At 37.1% G+C, this 20590-nt stretch overlaps 1 protein-coding gene across 3 annotated transcripts; it reads right to left on the bottom strand.

The window, feature by feature from the left end:
• Window positions 1-740: 740 nt before the first annotated feature.
• On the bottom strand, window positions 741-19589 carry LOC121869079. Of its 3 annotated transcripts, none has more exons than XM_042370216.1 (16): window positions 19348-19589; window positions 17253-17363; window positions 16211-16282; window positions 13922-13969; window positions 13298-13349; window positions 12638-12820; window positions 11199-11296; window positions 10348-10453; window positions 9230-9297; window positions 8917-8995; window positions 7851-7899; window positions 6876-6979; window positions 4046-5744; window positions 3801-3892; window positions 3051-3154; window positions 741-1021 (listed from the first exon to the last, which is right to left on the bottom strand). In XM_042370216.1, exons 2-16 carry the CDS (start codon window positions 17331-17333, stop codon window positions 932-934), a joined length of 2925 nt encoding a protein of 974 aa, XP_042226150.1. In that variant the 5' UTR covers window positions 17334-17363; window positions 19348-19589; the 3' UTR covers window positions 741-931. The 3 variants fall into 3 exon arrangements, with proteins under 3 accessions (XP_042226150.1, XP_042226151.1, XP_042226149.1); XM_042370217.1 differs by lacking the exon at window positions 19348-19589 and adding an exon at window positions 19138-19320; XM_042370215.1 differs by lacking the exon at window positions 19348-19589 and adding an exon at window positions 19070-19319.
• Between the last annotated feature and the right edge of the window lie 1001 nt (window positions 19590-20590).

Genomic DNA, 20590 nt, shown 5'->3' with positions numbered 1-20590 from the left:
ACAGTGCGTGACAGAGACGTGACGGATTGCCCGGGACGCTAGCGAGCCGATCAGTGGTGAAGAGGATAAAAGTAAAAATAGTAATATATTTCATAGGCACAGTTTAACACATCATTTAGGTATTGAAAGTATACTAATAGTAACTGTCTTCTTTCTGGAAGAATACAAATAAACTGCTAATTAATTATCTTAAGGTGCATTTAATGTTTCTATATACACAAATATGCGTAAATTTAATTTACAAAATGACCAAAATCTTCCGTCAAATTATGAAATGTTTGACTCTACAAAAAGCCTGGAACTAACAACAATATATATATATATATATTATATATATATATAAAATTAGAGGTAGTTCCTTAACATACAGTATACAAAAAGTTGTAGCCCTCTTTTTGTCGTATAAAGCTCTTTAATGTAAACAAAAGTTACATAAGCTTAATAGTTAATAACAAACAATAAGACTGTTGGTGGATGTACCGTACCAATACAGTGGGGTATGCTATAACGAATCTAATTGGTTCTAGAACCTTGTTCGTTATAGGATTAATCCGTTCCAGGCCCCCAAATACAACCACTTAACACTGAAAAATATATTAAATTGTAAAATTGTAAAAAAGTGCATAAATATGCCTCTAAACCCTTGAAATAAAGAATATCATTAATTCTTGTAATACAGAAACAATAAATTAGTAAAAAAAAAAATAAAAAATTTATAATGTTTGTTGTAGGAGTTTCGTTCGTTATAGCATTATCAATTTTATAGGTAAAACCGTTCGTTATAGGAATATTCGTAGTAGGATCCGTTCGTTATAGCATACCCCACTGTATGAAGACGATGAACTACAAATACAGCTACAACACTTCTTAACTCTGGCATCTGACTTCCAATGACACATTTCTTTGATATGACAATTATAACACGACACCATCAGCAATGTTTGTGTATATAATGCCAGGGTTCTGAAGAGCATTTAATGTCAAAGGACGTTGGCATTGCAGAGGAGGAGTTTTCTGCAACCTGTGTAAATGTTAAAGGATATTAGCTTCATAATAATCTATACTGAATATGAAATCTAAAAATAAAGAATATTTTATTTTATTTTCCACATATTACATGAGAGTAGAAGATAGACATTGCACAATCAGGCAACTGGCTCTGTTTGAGTGATGAGTCCACTTGTCTTCATGTGAGTTTGAGGAGTTACCTTTGATTATATGGGGTGATTGTAGGAAAATTTGTAAACTTTATAACATTGTGAGTGTTAAGTAATAATGAAATAAGATAGTGTACAAGTATTTGCATTAACTAATAATATAACCAACCTGACACAAGTACTGTAAGATGGGGCGACTTTGGACAAGATTCGGAAAATATAGTTGAAGAGGTGACAGCTCATAGTTACTTTTACTTTTTTATTTTTATCCTCTTCACCACTGATTGGCTCATTAGCCGTTTGGGTGGTCGGTCACGTCTCTGTTACACAGTGTTGGCAAGTACTGGGCATGCACTGGCTCCTGAATGTATCTGAACCTTCTCCAGTGCTGGTCAAGTCTGGTCCTGAAAGAGCTTACAGTCGGTGCCATCACAACACTCTCTGGCAGGTTGTTTCAAAAGTTTGCAATTCTCATTTCGAAAAAGTCTGCCTTCACAGTTTTCTGGGCTTATGGCATCTTCGACCTTGAGCTGTGACCCCTTGTGGAGTGGGCGTCCGCCAGCTCCAGGTATGGACACTCGACTATATGGATAGACCATTAATTCATGCACCAAAAGTGTACTTAACATACTGTATGTTTTTACACTTGAAACTTAATCAGCAGCTGAAAAAACCTCAAACACTGTCCAAAGTCACCCCACCTTATGGTACCAGTACTCTGGTTTATTACCTTACATGCTTTCCTTGGGCACATGTTCATGATTGTATCCACATTTCTTAATTTTTCATTTTACAGAAGCCTCTTGGTCCTACAATTTTTGGTTGACAGCTACAGTACAGTACATTACTGAATACAGTACTGTAGAGTAAAATTTAATTTTGTCTGTTTATGATTCCATTTCATAATACCAGCACAGTACTTAACAAACTTTTAATCTAAACCTTGTAGAGGCCAACATAAGGTAGTTAAGGGATAGGGCTGCTCAATGATATAAAAGGATTACTGGATATACAGTGACCCCTCGTTTAACGAACACCTCGGTTAACGTAATTTCGATTAACGAACTGCCTTCCATAAGGATCTTCAATTCGGTTAACGAAAAAAAATTCGTTTAACGAAGTTCTTACGAACCGACCTCAACATGTTTTCGCTTGCACTGACCGGGCAACCAGCTTTAGTATCAGTCCGCCAATACATTAATCGGTTCTAGGGCTTAAATTCCTTACTATTTTAGTAAATATCAAGAAGTTTATACTATTCAATAATTTTAAAAGTTTAATATTAAATTTTTAGTCATTTTAACAATTATTGAACATAACTGAAGGTAAAGTGACTAGTTTAATGCGCGGCATCCAGCCTCTTAACACAGCAAACAGGAGTTAGTCTCTCTCTGTTTTCACTGGAGGTAACATCTTGCTTGAGACTCTCTTCAACTAAACGCTTTTTTTCTGTGTTTCCAAGCAAATTATTGGTCATTTTGAAATATATTTTACATATTGACAATATATAATGCAGTGCAGTGTTGATTTAAAGAAAATAATCTTGAATTACACCAAGAGAGCTAAAATTTTATGGGTGAAATGGCGCCATGGGGTGACTTCTCTTCCACCCCAATGCCTTCTCTTTTTCCTTCTCCTCCACCCCCATTCTAAATCCCATCATCATCATCATCATCATCCAGGAGCCTTCTACATACACACCTCAAAGTAAGTGAACTTTTCTACCATTTTTGTTGAATTTAGGAAATTTTCGGTGAGCTGGAACCAATTACCCAAAAACCCATTGAAACAATGGTTTCGGTTAACGAACTTTTCGGTTAACGAACGACCTTCTGGAACGGATTGAGTTCGTTAACGGAGGGGTCACTGTATAAAATTACATTTACTCTATACCTGCAGGCGTCCATGAGCACAGGGGTGGTGTATCTGTGAGAGCTGGTCATCTACATTACTGGTTGCGTCCACCCAGTCCTTCACTTGAACGTAACTCTCTGGAACTAAAACAAAATATTCAGAAATCCTTTCAAGTAGACATTGTTCACACTAATTTCAAACATTAACCCATTTGTGCCCTACTTATGTAATATAAAAAAAATTTAAAAGTTAAAATAAAATAAAATACATTAGCAAACAAATATTAAAAACTAAAAAAATAATGTACAGTGTTTTTATTTTTTTATCATATTGGCCACTTATCAACTTACTAGCCGTTTGGGCGGTTTATCCAGTGTTAGTACAGGAGGAAACCGGGGACTGGGAAACCTGTGGTGTTTGGTAGTGAGGGACATCATTAGCTATTTGTAATGTCACACATTTTATTACTGTAATATGAAACATCTCCCCTCACAAGAAGGAGCCTTCCTCCCTAACTCAATTTATCCAAAGAATTTTGATAAGAGCTAGTAGCTGGTAAATACTGCAGAAGCAAAATTGGAAATAGACTAAATACTGCTACAAGAAAGTCCTGTGGAAATTAATGAAACAACAAAAGTATCTTGTATGGTAAGAGAATTTAGTATCAGTAAGGAAAATTATGCTAATCAGGTGTTTGAGAAAAAGTTATAAAATTATATTCAGTTGAAGAGCACAAGTTGTCGAGCCCCCTAACACAAAAATGATCTTTATTCGTTATAGTAGACTTACCTTGACGATAAGGATGAAAATGACAAGAGCGACTTCTGAATGCATCGTGAGGATTTTGATTAGGTGTCCTGGTACCCGAATAACTGCTGCAACTGGAGAGTTATTATTCATTATTGGTCGTAAAACATATCCTAAATTCCTCACATTAACACACTGATGATGGAAGACAAAAAAGGGGGGGGGGATCATTCCTCTATTTGTATGTTCACTTTTCTATCTTAAGAAAAAGTTTGCATCTCACTTACCAGCAGTTATAACTCTGAGGAACACCAACGGATGAATATACATTTGATTTCTGGTATTGGTGTGGTCTTGGTAATGTGTCCCGGTGTTGGGTCCTTTCAGTATCACTATTTAAGACTTGATCTTTTTGTAAACTCTCAGGAAATCTTGGATACTGTGAGTGAAGCCTCTCTTCAGGTAGTGATGATAAACTATAGGAATTCTGGCCCATGATGCAGCTACTTCTGAGGTATGGTTGGCACATTTGGGCTTTTGACTGTTCACTGGTATTAGACTGCCTGCTGCTGCATCCCACATGTCTGGTTAATGGAGCCTTTGTGGGATGGTCTGTAAGTGATGGTGGGTTAGGAGATACGTATGGTAAAGCTTGGAGTCTTTTCTGCCAAGCTAAACGCTTTTCTGAAGAACATACTGGAAAGGTTCCTTCATTAGAGGTGACTGCATGCTGAATATTGTGTGCGGTATGTGGATTCATTAGGGGTAATGGTAAGTCGTCTCCCTGACTAAGGCTGCAGAATATCTGGTCTCTCGCGCAATACTGTGGCTTATCCAGATCATCTAGCCGATTATGTGCTGGCTCTGTTGTACTGGATGAGTCGATCAGTGGATGTGATGAGTGTCCCCGTGAAACAGAGTGATGAGCTAAAGGAAATGACTTGTAATCTGAAGGAAGTGCAGGTACACTAGAGTTTGAAACTGTGAAACCAGATGAAGGCAGAGAACCTCTTGGAGATTTTGATCTCGACTGTGGATGTAATGAAAATGGATTCTCAGTGATTAATTTATATCCTTCCTCTCTAGTATTAGCCACGAGAGGTTCTGGCCGGCCATAAGCAACATCTCTAACACCTTGTCGTGATCTTCTGAGCGAACAACTGGTTCCATCTTTATTTTGATTTCCATTTCTCTCACTGTAAAATGAGTGTGAGCTTTCTCTATTGCCTTTTCTTCTAACAGGATGCTTTCCTTTATGGATGAAGTCAGTTTTGCTTCTAATAGAATCATCAAATACGCTGTCCAGAGATGAGTGAGCTGTCATTAGGGGATCAATGTCTGCCTCGCGCTGGGGAATGTTACCTTTCCTAAATGAATAATCCAATAACCTTTTGTTTGTACTTTGACTGGAAGCCATTCTCTGATGGTTACTAGAATTGTGTTCACACCTCTCTAGATAATTAAGGGCATCAACTACTACTGTTTTAGGACATTCGTAATGATACCCAGAGTTAGATGTTGGGGTATCATTACCCTGCATATTAGGATGATCTATTTTCTTTGCATGATATATAGAAGACAATATTTCTTGTGTTGTATCAGCTTTTGCGTCAACCGGATAAAGTTTTCTTGTACCTCTACGAGTTATGGTATTAGTTTTTGACTTGGAAGTAGAAACATCTTCAGTCTCCAGAGGAACATCCTTTGAATCATGTACACATTCACTCTGATAACCAACACCAGGTAAGCCTGTCCTCTCACTTGAGTGCTTGTGTGTGTTGCCTTCTTCCAGCTTCTTCTCATAACGTCTCAAGAGTGCCCTGGGATTAATGATGGTTGTGCCTGGACACATTGTCTCATTTAATGCTAATTCTTTATGTTGATGTGGCAATTCCAATTCTTGATTTCTTTTCAAGTATTCGGTGGATGGTGGAGTTCTCATGGTATTTAATACTTGCATATCAACCTGGCCTCTATTTTGATCATCTGATAAAAGAAATAACAATTATTATTACAAAAATACATATTACAGCTAAGAATCTTACAGCAAAGCTCCAACAAATACTTAACAAGAACTGGAATTCAGTTGTGTATCAAGCCTGTTTTGACCCAACTACCAAACTGAGTAGCCACACACCAAACAACCCCACAGTTCCCGGTATTGTACGTACCTGATATTTTGGATTGGTGGTCTAAAGGTCTACTGCACCCACGATATACATAACTCCTCACTTTGAAAATAAAATAAAATTCATATGTTCACTAAAAAGTCAGGCCTAAAGGTGTGTGTGTGTGTGTGTACTAGAGTTGTTCTGCTATATTGCATAGAAGAAGAGAAAAGGCAAAGAGGAAACGTGGAAAATATTCTGATCAACTACTAAATTTCAGATGAGAGGCATAATTATCCTTATCAGAAAACAGTAAAGTGAATAATGTCAAAGCAAAAGAAGAAAAGTAATGAGGGAGAAGGTGACACAGATCATTAGTAAGCTGATAAATGGGTAGCACCAAGAATGGAAGGAATCACCACTTAAATATTTAGGATGCGGGATGGAACAGTGTTAAAATAGTTGAATAGATGACAGATTCAAGGGTGCCAAAGGAATACCTGTGAACTTTAGATAAGAATGAATATAAACAAATTAGAGGTAGGTTTATTATTAAGAAAGTGCAAACAGAATGTATTAGGAAAAAAAATACCTGGGTACTTGATGGTGACTAAAGAAAAGTAACTGATGAAAATAGTTGAGAAAGGTAACAAAGATATACAATTAATGAACAGGAGTGTGTGAATTATTTGGGGATAGATGGATCTTCATAACTGGGGGAAGGAACTTGATGGATAAAAAATATGTATAGAAAGAGAAAACTATGTAAAAGAAGTCATAGACGAGATGCGCGAAGTCAAAGAAATTGTCAAGAATAAAGAGATTCCAAAAACACGATCATATCAACTGTGGAACCTGATACAGTATTACCTTGACATCGCCCCTTACTGTATCATTCAGTAATGCTCTCAAGGGTTATCACATCCACCCAATTACTGTACTACCAAGAATGACTCAATCATTTTAAAATCCAATACCTAAATGCTGCAGTAAAGTTAGAATGACATACCTGTTTCTGATGTTTTTGTAACACTGCACATTCTGCCTTTCTTGACTTCTTGAATATCTAGAGATGAATCCAAACTTGCAGATAAAGCAGTCCTATATTCGGCACTGAAATATTAAAATGATAACTAAGGAATTCTGATATCACTTGAACTTGACTTTAAAATCACTGGATGAAAAAAAATGATTAAGTATTGTTGATCTTTAGATAGGATCAATATATAATTCTATAATAAGTACAACACAAAGACTAAATAAGGTAACTATGGGAACCTGTGTTAAGGGGAAGATAGTGCCAGTAATTACAGCATCCTTCTTAACTACAGTACTTTGATCTCAAGGGATTTAGAACATTACTGTAACTTCAATGATAAAGGTATGAAATAAAAAAGTGCATTATACTCTACATTAAAATAAAAATACTCAAAAAAAAATCTAATAATTACATGTTTTGTCCTGCAGAGTAAATTATCAGAACAGGTATGACAAAGAGGTGTAGGAGGGGAGGAGTTAATGGTACAAGACACAGTGAAAAAAATTATCTTCCCATATGAGTCGGATGAATTTTGTGATCATATGACTCGTGTTGTCTCAGTGGGGTCGTCATAATCATTCATTCATTGTGTCAAATTGTTTCATAAAAAAATGGTAAGGTACTTATTTTTACTGTGTATATGACCAAGATTAAGGTCTAAAACTGAGTGTGGCACAATACCTGTACTTAAGTGCACTGTATGTATGATGGCTAAATACATTAAATACAATAATAAAGAGAGAGAAAGAGAATTAAATAAGAATATCAATAAAACAGAAAAGATAATAAAAAAGAACAAAACAAAACACATGAACACAAACTAATTCAGTAAAATTTGTTCCACTTTTTCAAAAAAGTTGATTCATGTATTTCAAAGAAGAAAATCTTTATCTAAACCTTCCACACACAAAGAAAACATAATATATATATATATAGTATACATACCATTCTTCAAATTTGTTTTGTATTTCCTCAAGAACCATATAATGATACTCTGTAAAAGAAAAAAATAAATTGAAAACATTGTACAGGTTAACTGGTTATGTTGAGGAACTAGAGGGACTACCAGCCATATATGGAGGACTGAAGCAGGAAATACTCTTTTCTGGTCCAGGCCGAGGTGACTGCATTGAGGAACGAACCATGACCAGATTATGGACTAGCCAGGACTGAATGGTTGGACCTCAGAAGCCATGGTTTGGGAATCATGAGGGACATTGGTGTGTTAGAGCTCTAATTCTTGATTAAGTAACTTTGCTGTCCATAGAAAAACCACATAATTTAATAACTAAGTCAAGATATGCATCAGCCCACCAAGTGAATTCTTTACTTGAATAAGGCATCCAAATACTTAACTACTGTATTGTACCTCTGATGCTGATAGGCTTTGTCAGTGTGTACAATGTGCTAGCATTTAACAGAGCACTTCCCTTAGTCCATTTTAATACTATTTTGTAAGCTCTTTCCTACACTGGTGCTTGCTGGTCAGAATCAACAACAACAACACACATGAAGAAAAAAGATTGTAAGTTTCATATTGAATTTTTCATTCCTTAAGATCCTGTTCAGCAAATGCTTGGAAAATGGCTTATAGTCTATATTCAAGCATGGATTATCGTCACTCCACAAATAATCATAAACCAGTGAGCCTGACCAGTATAGTATGTAAAGTACTAGAGAGCATTATAAGAGATGCCATGATGGAATATCTACCATGAAACAACCTTGTAAAAGATTGCCAATGAACTTAGGAAAGTTTTCTTCCAACAATAAGAATTTGTCTTCTGGGGAGCATGATCCTGGATCCCTCATAGGGCTTGTTCCTCCCTGCAATTACATCTCTGGATCCTCCTCTGATACAAACAGTCACCTATACGGCAGGAGAAACCATTACCACAACCCCGAGGAAAAAACTACTGGTTACTATAAAGATATTTCATGAAATAATGATACAGGGTAGTATCCTTTCCACTAGACAACAATAAAATACAAAAACAACCAATTTTCTTACTTTTAGCTTTGCCAAATATGTTAGATTTTTCTTCAAGAGAAGCTCTTACAGCAGCTGCTGCTGATTCATGCCACATTCTCTGCAAAAAACACACCATCAAGATTATGTTCCAGGACCTCAAAGTTATGGAAAATATTTTTCAAGTATTTACTGCATCTGGTAAAATAAATCTACATGACAAACAATTGATGAGAAGCAGAACATACTAAATTCTGAACACTACCATACTGTACTGTTCACTGCAATGGAGCAGAAACTTTTTCTCTACAAACAATAACTGTAAGTGATGCCAGATTTTTTTCAGAGACCTTACCTTTTTCTCTGGGGAACAAACATTCTCTTTAGTTTCAGGTTTCTCTGGGTGCTTCATATTCTGGCTTTCTGCAATTAAATACAAAATCAACTACTGTTCAGTAATACCAATTTTAGATCCACATAAATCCCTTACGCTCAAAATTTCAGGTTTCAAATTGGGCTTTTTTAGGTAAGAATGAAACAAAGAAACAAATATGAAAATTATACTGTACTGTATTGTTCTCTTAAATCTATATTAAGTTTAGGAATGAAATCCCAACAGTTAGGTGAGAATCCCAACAAACAATGGAGGAAGCTGCTGGTTTGTTTAATTTATTAAGTATTAAAATCTTGTTATGTGGTACAGGTGTACAGTACCACACGTGCAAATGTTCACATAATACTGCGGCCGATGAACGTGAGTGTATACACGGTACCACCCTAAGCAGTACGGTAGATGTTTTCAGTAGGAAGGTGAGGGTGGTATAGGACTTGTTTTTACACCACATGGTGAACACAGTAGTAATTTACTTTTACTTTTATTCTCTTCGCCACGGATCGGCTCGTTGGTCGCTTGGGCGGTCGGTCACGTCTCTGTTATGCACTGTTGGCAAATACTGGGCATGAATGAACTGGCTCTTGAATATATTAGAACCTGCTCCAGTGTTGGTCAAGTCTGGCCTTGAATGAGCTCACACTTGGTGATGTCACAACACTCTGGCTGATTGTTTCACGAGTTCACAAAACTTACTCCAAAAAAGTTTGCCCTCGCAGTTTTATGAACTTCAGTCATCTACAAGTGACTTGAGTATTCCAAACTAGTGAGGAACAGAATAAAGGATATCATATGCTATGCAGTGAACTGACAGCACCTCAACTATAATGTTCTACCTCTACAAAAGAAGAGAGAATCACCTTATTTACTTTATGAAGCCACACAGTTGAGGCTAAACAGTTTATCTTTAAGGTGTGGCTGAGGACAATCAAAGAGGTCTGACTAAAAAGCATAAAGGGAGGAACAGTACACTACTTTGAGGAAGAAACTGTCATATACTGTACACTACTGGAAGCGTTTATAGATGTAAATACTGTACAAAAAATATAAGTACTGTACTGTATCTCTGTAATAGGAAATACCTTCTTCATTTGTTCTTCTTTCACGGGACAATTCTTTTCTCGTAGTCTCTCTTGTCGTCACAGTAGGTAAGTCTGTTTGGTGTTTATCATGACTAGTTTTGTGCCTCTGTAATACACCAACAACATGTATATAACTAATTATAGGCCATAACTATTATATAATTAAATCAAACAATCCTATTCTCTAACCTCTTAACAAGGAAGTATACTGAACCCTCACTAATTTAAACGAATCAGACCCCAATGATATCAAATTAGCAACAGTTTAGTGTAAAGTACAAAGATCAACAATGCTCTTGTTCTAGTTCAAGTTTCTGGTCAAATACTGTAGTGTGTAACATACTCTGACTTCTACCACAATATCCCATTCCAGAACTGCCTAGCACCCTCTGGCCATATGGTATAGTGTTTAAGTAATAAAAGTAATACTCAACATAGTGTGACTTTTGGTGCTACAGCTCAATGTCTTCAGCACCTCACTTGCTCTTCTACATAGGGTTCACACTTCCAGCTCTGACCCCAACTACATGCAGTTCCTTCCCCTTGACTGCATGATCAAACAAAATTCATGCACACAAACAAACATGTGAACAAAACAATGTGCGAACATACAAAATGATATCAGCATCTGCTCTTTGATCCACCTCACCCCATAATAAGTGGCCTAACTAAATACACTTCACCAAATTTTCCCATTGTGTTAAATTTTCTGTTTTAAATGGGGAGTAATTCTCTCAGATCATATAACACTTATAAATTATCCTGAAGTAGAAAAGTAAGCAAAATCCAAATCCTCATATACTTTGCTTTTTTACACATAAAACTTGAAGAGCTTGTTTGTAAATAATCACCTTTGACTGGGAACTACTGACTGCCTTAACACTGTCTGTTCCTGGTGATGACAACCTTACATTACTGGCGTTCTCCTCTTTTCTTATCCCAGGAGAAACTGAAAATATTTAACAAATTTAATATGATTTAAAGACAACATTCTCAATTTATAGTACTAAATATGCTTACATATACTGTACAGGAGGTCCCCGACTTACGAACACCCGCTGATAAGAGCGGGATTAAACTTGAAATTTATAGTACGGTATTTTATTTACCTGTTGACTTATTTTTTTTACTTTCATTTACTGTATTTTGTCATTCTATTTCTTCTTTTGTCTTAAATTATGTTATTTTAGATGTATATAAGGACTTAGGCTATGATATAGTGGGATTTTAAACATTGTTGTGTAAGTACGGTATATAGCATGTGTTCCGACCTATGTACAAATCCAGCTTACGAATGTCCTCAGGAATGGAACCAGTTAGTAGCCCAGGGACCCACTGTACTGCATTAGTTAATAGTAAATACATTACCATGTCTCTGAAACTTATGTAAACATATATAGAGATAACTGTTAACAAGAGACAGACAAGATGGACAGTACTACATCACAAAATACGGTTACCTCGGCATCAGTAAACTGGTCTCATTACAAACTAAAGGAGAGAAGATTCAACTTACCTCCTCACTCGCCCTACCACCTCTATTACAGGGTTCAAAACAGATGATATCTAACTATATTTTTCATTTTGGCTATACAGTATAATACACTTCAATATTTTCATAACCCTGCCACTACCCTAAGCCAGGAACGTGGTGCAACTAGTCACTATCGTATTTTTTACGCCCCGAGGTCCAAACACAGCTTCCACACCACAACAAAAAACAGCAAGTGGAAGCTTTAGCACGGATGGATGAGTTAAATGTGAGTTAAATAACGAAGAAGTATTTGTAGAACTGAAAGAGTGGAAAATATTAGGAAGTGAATGATGAAGGTAAAGGTGAGACAGACCTGTTACAAGGAACTGATGTGTGAGGAAATATAGTACTATACAGCCTCAGAAAAGTAGAGAGACCAGCCTGGGTGTGTGTTATCTGGAAGTCATTGGTGCACCTCCCTCAGTTTTCCCACTGTGGAATATATAACTGCTGCCCCTTTGCTTTATTCCAGTCATCTAATGAATACAGTACATATATTATTCTACAATTGTTCTATTTAGTTTTACTTCATGAATATTTTACTACTGTACTGTATATTTTTTTTTTTTTTTCAAAATAATATAGGGTGGAAAAAGTTTGTAAGACACTTCCTCTGCACTGAGGATTACACACACTGATGCCATTTGGTCAAGAGGTCAAACCATGCTGAGTCCAGATCAACCAGAATCCAGACCAATGGGATCCAGATTAGTGAGGTTTCATGGTAATAAATAGGACACACTATGACATGCTTACCGACTTCATTATGAGTCGAACTATTACTTGCAGGCTTCTTCTTGAGAAAAGAACGGTGAGGAGATACAGTGACCAACGTGGAATCATTAGTTACTTTATCACAAGGTCCGTGGCTGGCCAGTTCAAGGATGCGTGACAGGTTGGCTTCTGCTCGAGCTTTGGTCTCTCTACTTAACCCAACCTCTGCAAGTGAAATGTATCTAATATGAAATGTAGCTCTTGGCTCAAACATATTAACACACCTTTGTTTCATCCCATTTAATTGACAGTGCAATATGGCTATAAGACAGAATTACAATTATTAAGCTACCCTAAAACTTACAAAATGATATACTGAAGAGCCTTGACCTTCATGAGGATCGCATTCTTGAAAACTCCTGTAAACTACCCTGATGACCTGATGGTAGACCTTCATGCTGTTCACTCACTTGCAGTTTCTCTTGTTTGGTTCTTATCTCTGAGGGCATTTCTTACATTTCCTTAAGTCATTCTTGGCTTACCACTGGCTCTCCTCACCTCACCATTCAAACTCATTTATTTCCTCCATTCTCTCCCCATGCCTAAACCACCTCAGTCAACCTCTACACAGAACCTCATACTATTAATAAATTTTAAAAAGTCCCTTAAACTGGTAACTAATATTACTGAGAAACTACTCACCTCTACGTACAGCTCCTGAACTACAGCCATGTGCATAGATTCCCTGACGAATCTGGAATTAAAAACAAAGGGAAATAACCATTCATGCTCTGTAGATATCTTTAACAATAAAGTTTTTCATGTGATGGAGTATTAACTCATTATGTGCAGGTTCCCCTCTGAGCTAAATAGAATCGTCTGGTGGTAGCCAAATAAAATCTTAAATGTGGTGTCCCCGTAGAATTTCATTTATAAGAAAATCACAATCAAATAGCAATATAAGATGCATTGTAACCTAAAAAGTAAGAGAACTACTGTATATAGATAATAATAATTCCACATAGGGTGATGCTAGTTTCTGTAGAGATGCTAGTAGGTGAACAAATGTCCCCTAAAACAGAGCACTTTTTAGCCCCTATTCCACACACACACAAGACCTAAGATAACCAATATTGCAAACAATATACCTACAATTCCATTTCTGCTCCCCCTCCCTCCTCCTCACTTACAAGACCTTACCACTATACAGTACTATTGCAGTGAGGCTTAAATGATAAGTAACAGGCTTTGGCTCAGTCAGTAACATTCACTCTTTCTTGGTCCCAATATACTGCATGTAGGTTCAGATATAGGAAGCATACTAACCGTCACCCTTCTGCTAGAAACTGTGGAACTGTCCTCATTCTGCATACTCTGTAAGATGAATGAAACATATCAAAATATAAATTGAATAATGTTTCAAGGGATAATCTAGACTCAATTTCCTTTTGACATTCCTAACCTAAGCAAGCAGCCTCCACAATTAGTGGTGGTCTAGTCAGCGGAAGAAAACTGTTCAATATATCATGAAAACTGTTGGGTTTAGCTAAAAGAAGCAATAAGGGCATGAAGCAGGACTGACAGGGTTTTCCCATCAGTGGACATTTGAAGAGTTCCTGTTGTCCCATGGTCTCTGCTGACCAATCACATCACTCCTAAACTCATTTGAAAGTTATATCATCTAATGAGAAACATAAGCTTACACAGTAAGTCCCCTTCTCTACTTACACAGTAAGTCCTTCTCTAAATCTTACACAGTAAGTCCCCTTCTCTAAAGCTTACACAGTAAGTCCCCTTCTCTAAAGCTTACACAGTAAGTCCCCTTCTCTAAAGCTTACACAGTAAGTCCCCTTCTCTAAAGCTTACACAGTAAGTCCCCTTCTCTAAAGCTTATACAGTAAGTCCCCTTATCTAAAGCTTACACAGTAAGTCCCCTTCTCTAAAGCTTACACAGTAAGTCCCCTTCTCTAAAGCTAACACAGTAAGTCCCCTTCTCTAAAGCTTACACAGTAAGTCCCCTTCTCTAAAGCTTACACAGTAAGTCCCCTTCTCTAAAGCTTACACAGTAAGTCCCCTTCTCTAAATAGCTGACAGACTGGCAGAAGTAAAATTGGATACCTTTTTTTATTTATCATTTCCACTACTTATCAGTTTACTAGCCATTCAGGTAGTCAGTGAATTCTTGTTATGACCTTACTTGTCCAGTGTTGGGGTTGGTGGCTGATATAAATGAGGGTGTTATTGACTGATAAGTCAAGACTAAAAATGATCTTTTTTGTGAGAGACAGTAAGTGTGTCTTAACAAGTACAGTACTGTACTGTGTGCCCAGTACTGTACTGTACTGTACTTGCCAATAGAGTGTAACAGGTATATGACTGACCCCCCAACTGGCTAGAGAGCCGAGCAGCAGCAAAGAGGATGAAGTACAGTACTGGTAAGTACAGTAAAGTAAGACCTAACTGTGTGTGGGTACTGTACTGTATTAGAAAGCTAGGATTAACTATAAAGGCAGGTGTCATCAGCCAAGGGATATGCTTAATTGACAGGAATGAACAGTTATTAATGTGAAGAGAGTAAGAAAACGTGTACCATGAAAACTCCAACATTAACCCTTTGGTACTCCTGGCCATGGTGTCTCACTCCGTCACAGTCTTATGACGCAGGTTACGCCAGGAACAGGAACGGTTTTTCCATTTTTAGTAAACATTATGTAGAGATCCACACTCAAATTGCACCCTTAGAGATGGGAGGATCTTAGGTGATTGATGGGACCAGTCCACTGTTCCAGCATACTGTAGGGGTGCTCTCAGTGTGAGATATGGCTGAACAGGATGGGGTCAGGCCAGCACAGGAGTGCTTAGCGATGGAATCTGCATCAAGACACCATGAGAGGGTTAATGGGAAGTTGTCTGGACATGTCAACAAAAGAAGAGTCATCATAAGTTGTCAAGAGTATAATCAGAATTATGAATTGGGAGATGAAATGCATGTTATGGAATGAGTGGAAGAGAAACCACATTGGGTGTTAGTGTGGAATTGGTGTCGCCCAAGGCATTTGAATACAATACTGTAACTATTTGCCTTCAACACACTCCATGATGACTGAGGTGAAAGGTGAGGGTCTGATGGAGTGAATGACTACTGCGTAATTTTCACAAACAGCCCAGACATCACCTGGTCTCAAGATAAGGGAACATAATGGGGGGATGGTGAGTGGGTCCTGTAAGTGGGATACTGTACAACACACTAAAGATTTAGCCATAAAAAATAGACAGCTTAAAAATAGAAGAAAAAAAACGTTTGGGTACAAATTTTTACAAGGTGAGAAGTGGGATGCTGTCAGGTCTTGGCACTTTACTCACCAGAAACAACAATAAATACTATTCATGTAGCTAGACAATTTAGGAGAGTGAGCTGTATGAGCAGAATTTGTTGGAATTAAAAATATTTGTTGTAAAATCTGGAATAAACTATAAACTACCGGTAAATGATGACAATGCCAAGACCTGAAGGGTTAACTTGTCCTGTGACCAGTTAAGTGATACTAATAGAGCATTAAAAAATTTTCTATTAATTACCTCACTTAAATTGTTCATAAACCACAGGATATTTACCTTCTCTCGGTCTTTGTACCTCTGTACTTCTGCTCGCATAATGTTGCCCTCATTCTTGGGATTTCTTCTGGACTAAAATAAAAATACTGTAGTAAACTAACACATCTTACAAATACAGTATACTGTATATGTAGAGTAAATCATCTAACATCTGGTGCTGTAAATGGAAGCAGGACTACAGCCAGCCATGGTTACACAGCAGGCAGTTGCATCCAACATGACAGCCACAAAATCCTGTATGCACCCACAAAAACTGTTTAAACATCTACAATAACCCCTTAAATGTTCAAGATTTTTGTAAAACACGCTTCAGTGTCCAATTTATCAATTAATGTAAACATTCAATGATATTACAAACATGGTGAGATATTTTTGATGCGTGTGTCTACACATGTGAAAGTACAAATGTGTTTCTGAGTAAATGAGGAATATGGATGGGGATTCCCTCAGGATGATGGCATCTGTAATATGTAGATTCTGTCAGGCAATTTCTTTAACTTATGAGATTGTGACTTTATCGAGCCATGATTAAGAGTATTACTGTATGTTGGGACTTGTCTTTAACCCCCGGCAGACATGTCTCACAACTGATGCATATACTGTACTGGATTTCTCATGGGCCCAATTTAAATACCCCATATTTGGTATTTGCTGGGCATCATTGTAGGGGCTTATGGGAGCTGCCCCAGGGCAATGAAGGCTTCTCACCCATTATATCTAAATGGTTGGGCCCTGGATGAGGCGCTCATGTAGGATTGAAGTGATTCTTTGTTTTGTTGATTCCTCAAACACCTAAATTTTGATTTAGAGAATCGGGAGTTTATGGTAAAATGAATATGTTTTTAGGATATTGTATTTCTATACTCCCCCAGACATGATCACCTACACGTGTACTAAGTGAGCACTACACACAGCTCAGCTTGATACAAGGAACAGGAGTAAAATACATACAGTAACTGACTTAACAGATGGTATGAAGTATGACTCCTATACGTACACACAGCCTTCATATCACCATACATAACTCAAGACATTCCAGTACCTTGCCTTTACCACCCCTAAATTTCTCTGTCGACTTCTTTCTTCTCTCATGTACTCCAGAGAAAGAGGGATCTTTATCCATTGTTTAGCTAGTCTCAAGTACAGTGGCTACCTATGGATCACAGAAAATAATGACATGTTATTTGCTGCAGCTTGGAACTGGATAAGCATTTACAGTACATTACAGTTCAGTTATTTGAAAAGTGTATAACTAAATATTTGTTTTAAGTACAGTATAGTGTACTGATGAGTGTAATGTTTCTCGGTACAGTACTGTATAGTATTTACTATTACAAGCCTACCCTGATGTATGAAAGGATTCATTCTAGAACAAATATTTCTAAAAAAATATTTTGTAAATTGAAACACATTTTCCCATAGTCTACCATTGTAAAGGCTGACGTAAAAAAAATCCAGATATCTGAAGCCTACAAAACATTTTCTTAATAGTGGTGTATATGTATCAATATAAAACATAAAAAGTGAAATACTGTACATGCAGTAAGTACAGTAGCTACAGTAATAATTTTACACCTACAAGAAACTGGACAAGACTAGAAACAGCAAAAAGTGATCACAAGGAAGTGATATTCAACCTGACACTTAAAAGTCAGTCTCAGGGAAAATTCCAAGGAAGTGCCAGTTTTCATAGAGCAAATATTGAAGGTTTGAAAAGACAGCAGGGGAGAGGAGTCTTGAATTTTGGTGTTAATTACATGACCTGATGGAAGGTAGATAACATGACCTCACAAGATGTGACCATAGAGGGCAATACCACAGTACCAGGTGGCCGGACCATGAGCTACAATGTTTCCAATTACCATAGCTTCAAATACAGGTTGGGCAGATATACGTGCAATATGGGTTGGATATAAACGGGGCTGCCTAGTATGGGCCAGTAAGCTTGCTGCAGTTTCCTCCATTCTTAGTTCTTATTTATAGCAGGTAAAGACAACTCCCATCTGTATGGTACTGCTGTTGTATTTTCTTCATATGCTTGTACTTCAAATGATATTTTATTCTTTCCAATAATTCAAGAATGAAGAAAGTAACATTGAATAAGTAAGTACAGTAGTTGTAAATGAATGTGGTCACTTGGAAATATGGTTAGGTTAGGTTTGCAAGTGACCAAATTCAGTAATGCACAAGACCAGCATCAATCAACACAAATGCTAGAGAACTGAGGGATGTAAAGGTCCACGAGCAGACAAATAGCCACTGTCTTATGTAAGAGTTAAGAGAAAAACAAATCACAAATACAGGGTAATGCAAATCCTCCACCTCTTATGGGATATTCTTGAGGCATAAAAAGTTATCTTCTGTTGTCTTGTATTTAAAAGATATAAAACCTTGATGTTAACATATGGTAAGGCTGACAACTTTCAAAAGTATTAAATATTGCTACATTATATAAATTTTCGTGCATAAAAAAACTAACCTTCCTAAATTTAAGCTCTACGTAAACTTAAGCTTTCACCAAAACATTACAGTATTATATTATTTAGGTTAAGTTGGTTAGGTTAGGTTAGAAATAAAACCTTTACTGCTAATTTTACAGGTCCCAGTTAACCCGAGTCACACGAGACGGTAGAAAGACGTGTAAATACTTCTTCACCCAGAATGACAGACCTCTGAAAGACTCTACCTACAGAAATTATAACAAGAACAGTACTGATAATTAACACAACCCTCGGCAAAATAATGAGAAAATGGACTATGGAGGAGATAAGATGCTTGTAAATAATAAACACAGGCACTTCATTTACACCAAATACTAAAGTCAATTGCATGAAAAAATCTCCATAATATTCAACAAACCTTTAAAGTAAGATGTAAGAGTGAAGTATTGAGAATATAGTTAATATAATGTAAATATTTCGCCTCACCACATTGTCCACCTCGAGACCGGTCACTAGTTCCTCCTCGAAGACCACAACACAAACTTAACTAAATTACAATTATTTAGCGGTATCTTATAGGTTGTATACAATAATATTAATGTTATTTTTTTCTTTAAATTTTCAGGAACAAAAATTTTAATACAAAGGTGAACTTAAAAAAAAAACATTTAAATGGTCGCCACAGCTAACACTCACAGCTCTCTAAGTCCTCCTCGGGTATGGCACTTTATTTTATTTTCTTGGCACCTGGTCACCTCACTAGCAGGTCGGTCTCTATTCAGTTTCGCACTAGTAAGTTAGTAACAGTTATTGGGTATGATGTTACTGGAGGTGTAGCTTGAAGGTTCAGAGACGTCACTTGTAGAAATGCGCCTCCGAACGTAATCAGAATAAAATACACATTTAGATTGTTTCTTACTTTATAAACTGAGTTATAATCTGACCTTTTTAACAATGAAGTAAATCCACAAGCGACTTAACGGGACTTAAATTTTTCTTCTGTGAATTGTAATGGGGGGGGGGGGTTGCATAGGGAAGTCCCCAATCCCTCCCAGGAGCTACACCCGTGTACAGTACAGTACTATGGCACTGGCTTTTGGATATTTAAGTTCCTATAAATGTGCCAGTGTTGGTTAAGTCTGGAATTGAAACTGAGACGTGGGGTAAAGAGGGTTTGTTGTGTCGGAGCTGTGACCCCAGTACCTCCATTTAGGAGTCTCCAGAGGTAAGTATGGCTTTGAAATACAGTACAGTAGAGGGGAATTGTGGGGTAAAAATATACAAAAAACTAACCTTATCTTACTTAACCTAACGATACAGTATTTCACTTTCTTTTTGCTACTGGTATAATAATGGCATACAGTAAGTCCAGTACTGTAGTAATAAACCCTATATCACCTTTAATTAACATCCAAATGCTAACTGAAGGCAGCGGCACACTGGGATGGTTTGTTGACTCCTCTGCCCTATGTAATGAAAACAAACACAAAGCATCTAGAGGTTCACCATGGGTCCCCTTACTACAGTTGATGCCTTGCAGGAATGTGCTATAGTTCTTCAATTGCTGAAGCAAGTGAGGCGTGTGGATAAGCTAAAGAAAAGACAATGGGAGCATCAGGAAGTTTCTTTAAAAGTGGCGGCAGCTGGCTGGTCAAAGAAGACCCTGAATAATGATTTAATAAAACTAAAAGTTTTAAAGTGATGAATAAATAGAAATATGTCACAGTTTTATGGGTTATATTTTAAATTATTATTGTTTCATGATTTATTTCAATATTTACTTGAACATTCAACACCTAATATGAAGCTCATTTGACCACTAACCCTGCCAGCCAAACCATTGTCCATTTCTAGCAATGGCTGAAATCCTACTGCTTGCTGGGCAGTCAGGTCAGCGGGCAACACGTTTGGAGGAGTGTCCAGTGTGACGCTGCCTTTA

The sequence above is a fragment of the Homarus americanus genome, unplaced genomic scaffold (assembly GCF_018991925.1).
Source record: "Homarus americanus isolate GMGI-L3 unplaced genomic scaffold, GMGI_Hamer_2.0 scaffold24694, whole genome shotgun sequence".
NCBI lineage: Eukaryota > Metazoa > Arthropoda > Malacostraca > Decapoda > Nephropidae > Homarus > Homarus americanus.
This window is presented reverse-complemented; position numbering and strand designations above follow the sequence as displayed.

Excerpts from the sequence above, each read along its gene's own strand:
- LOC121869079 (XM_042370216.1), bottom strand. The coding sequence starts at position 17,333 with ATGGATAAAGATCCCTCTTTCTCTGGAGTACATGAGAGAAGAAAGAAG. Across the intron at positions 16,283-17,252 it reads TTAGGGGTGGTAAAGGCAAG|TCCAGAAGAAATCCCAAGAA; the intron begins GTACTGGAATGT and ends TTTTTATTTTAG. Across the intron at positions 7,900-8,916 it reads CATATTTGGCAAAGCTAAAA|AGTATCATTATATGGTTCTT; the intron begins GTAAGAAAATTG and ends TTTCTTTTACAG.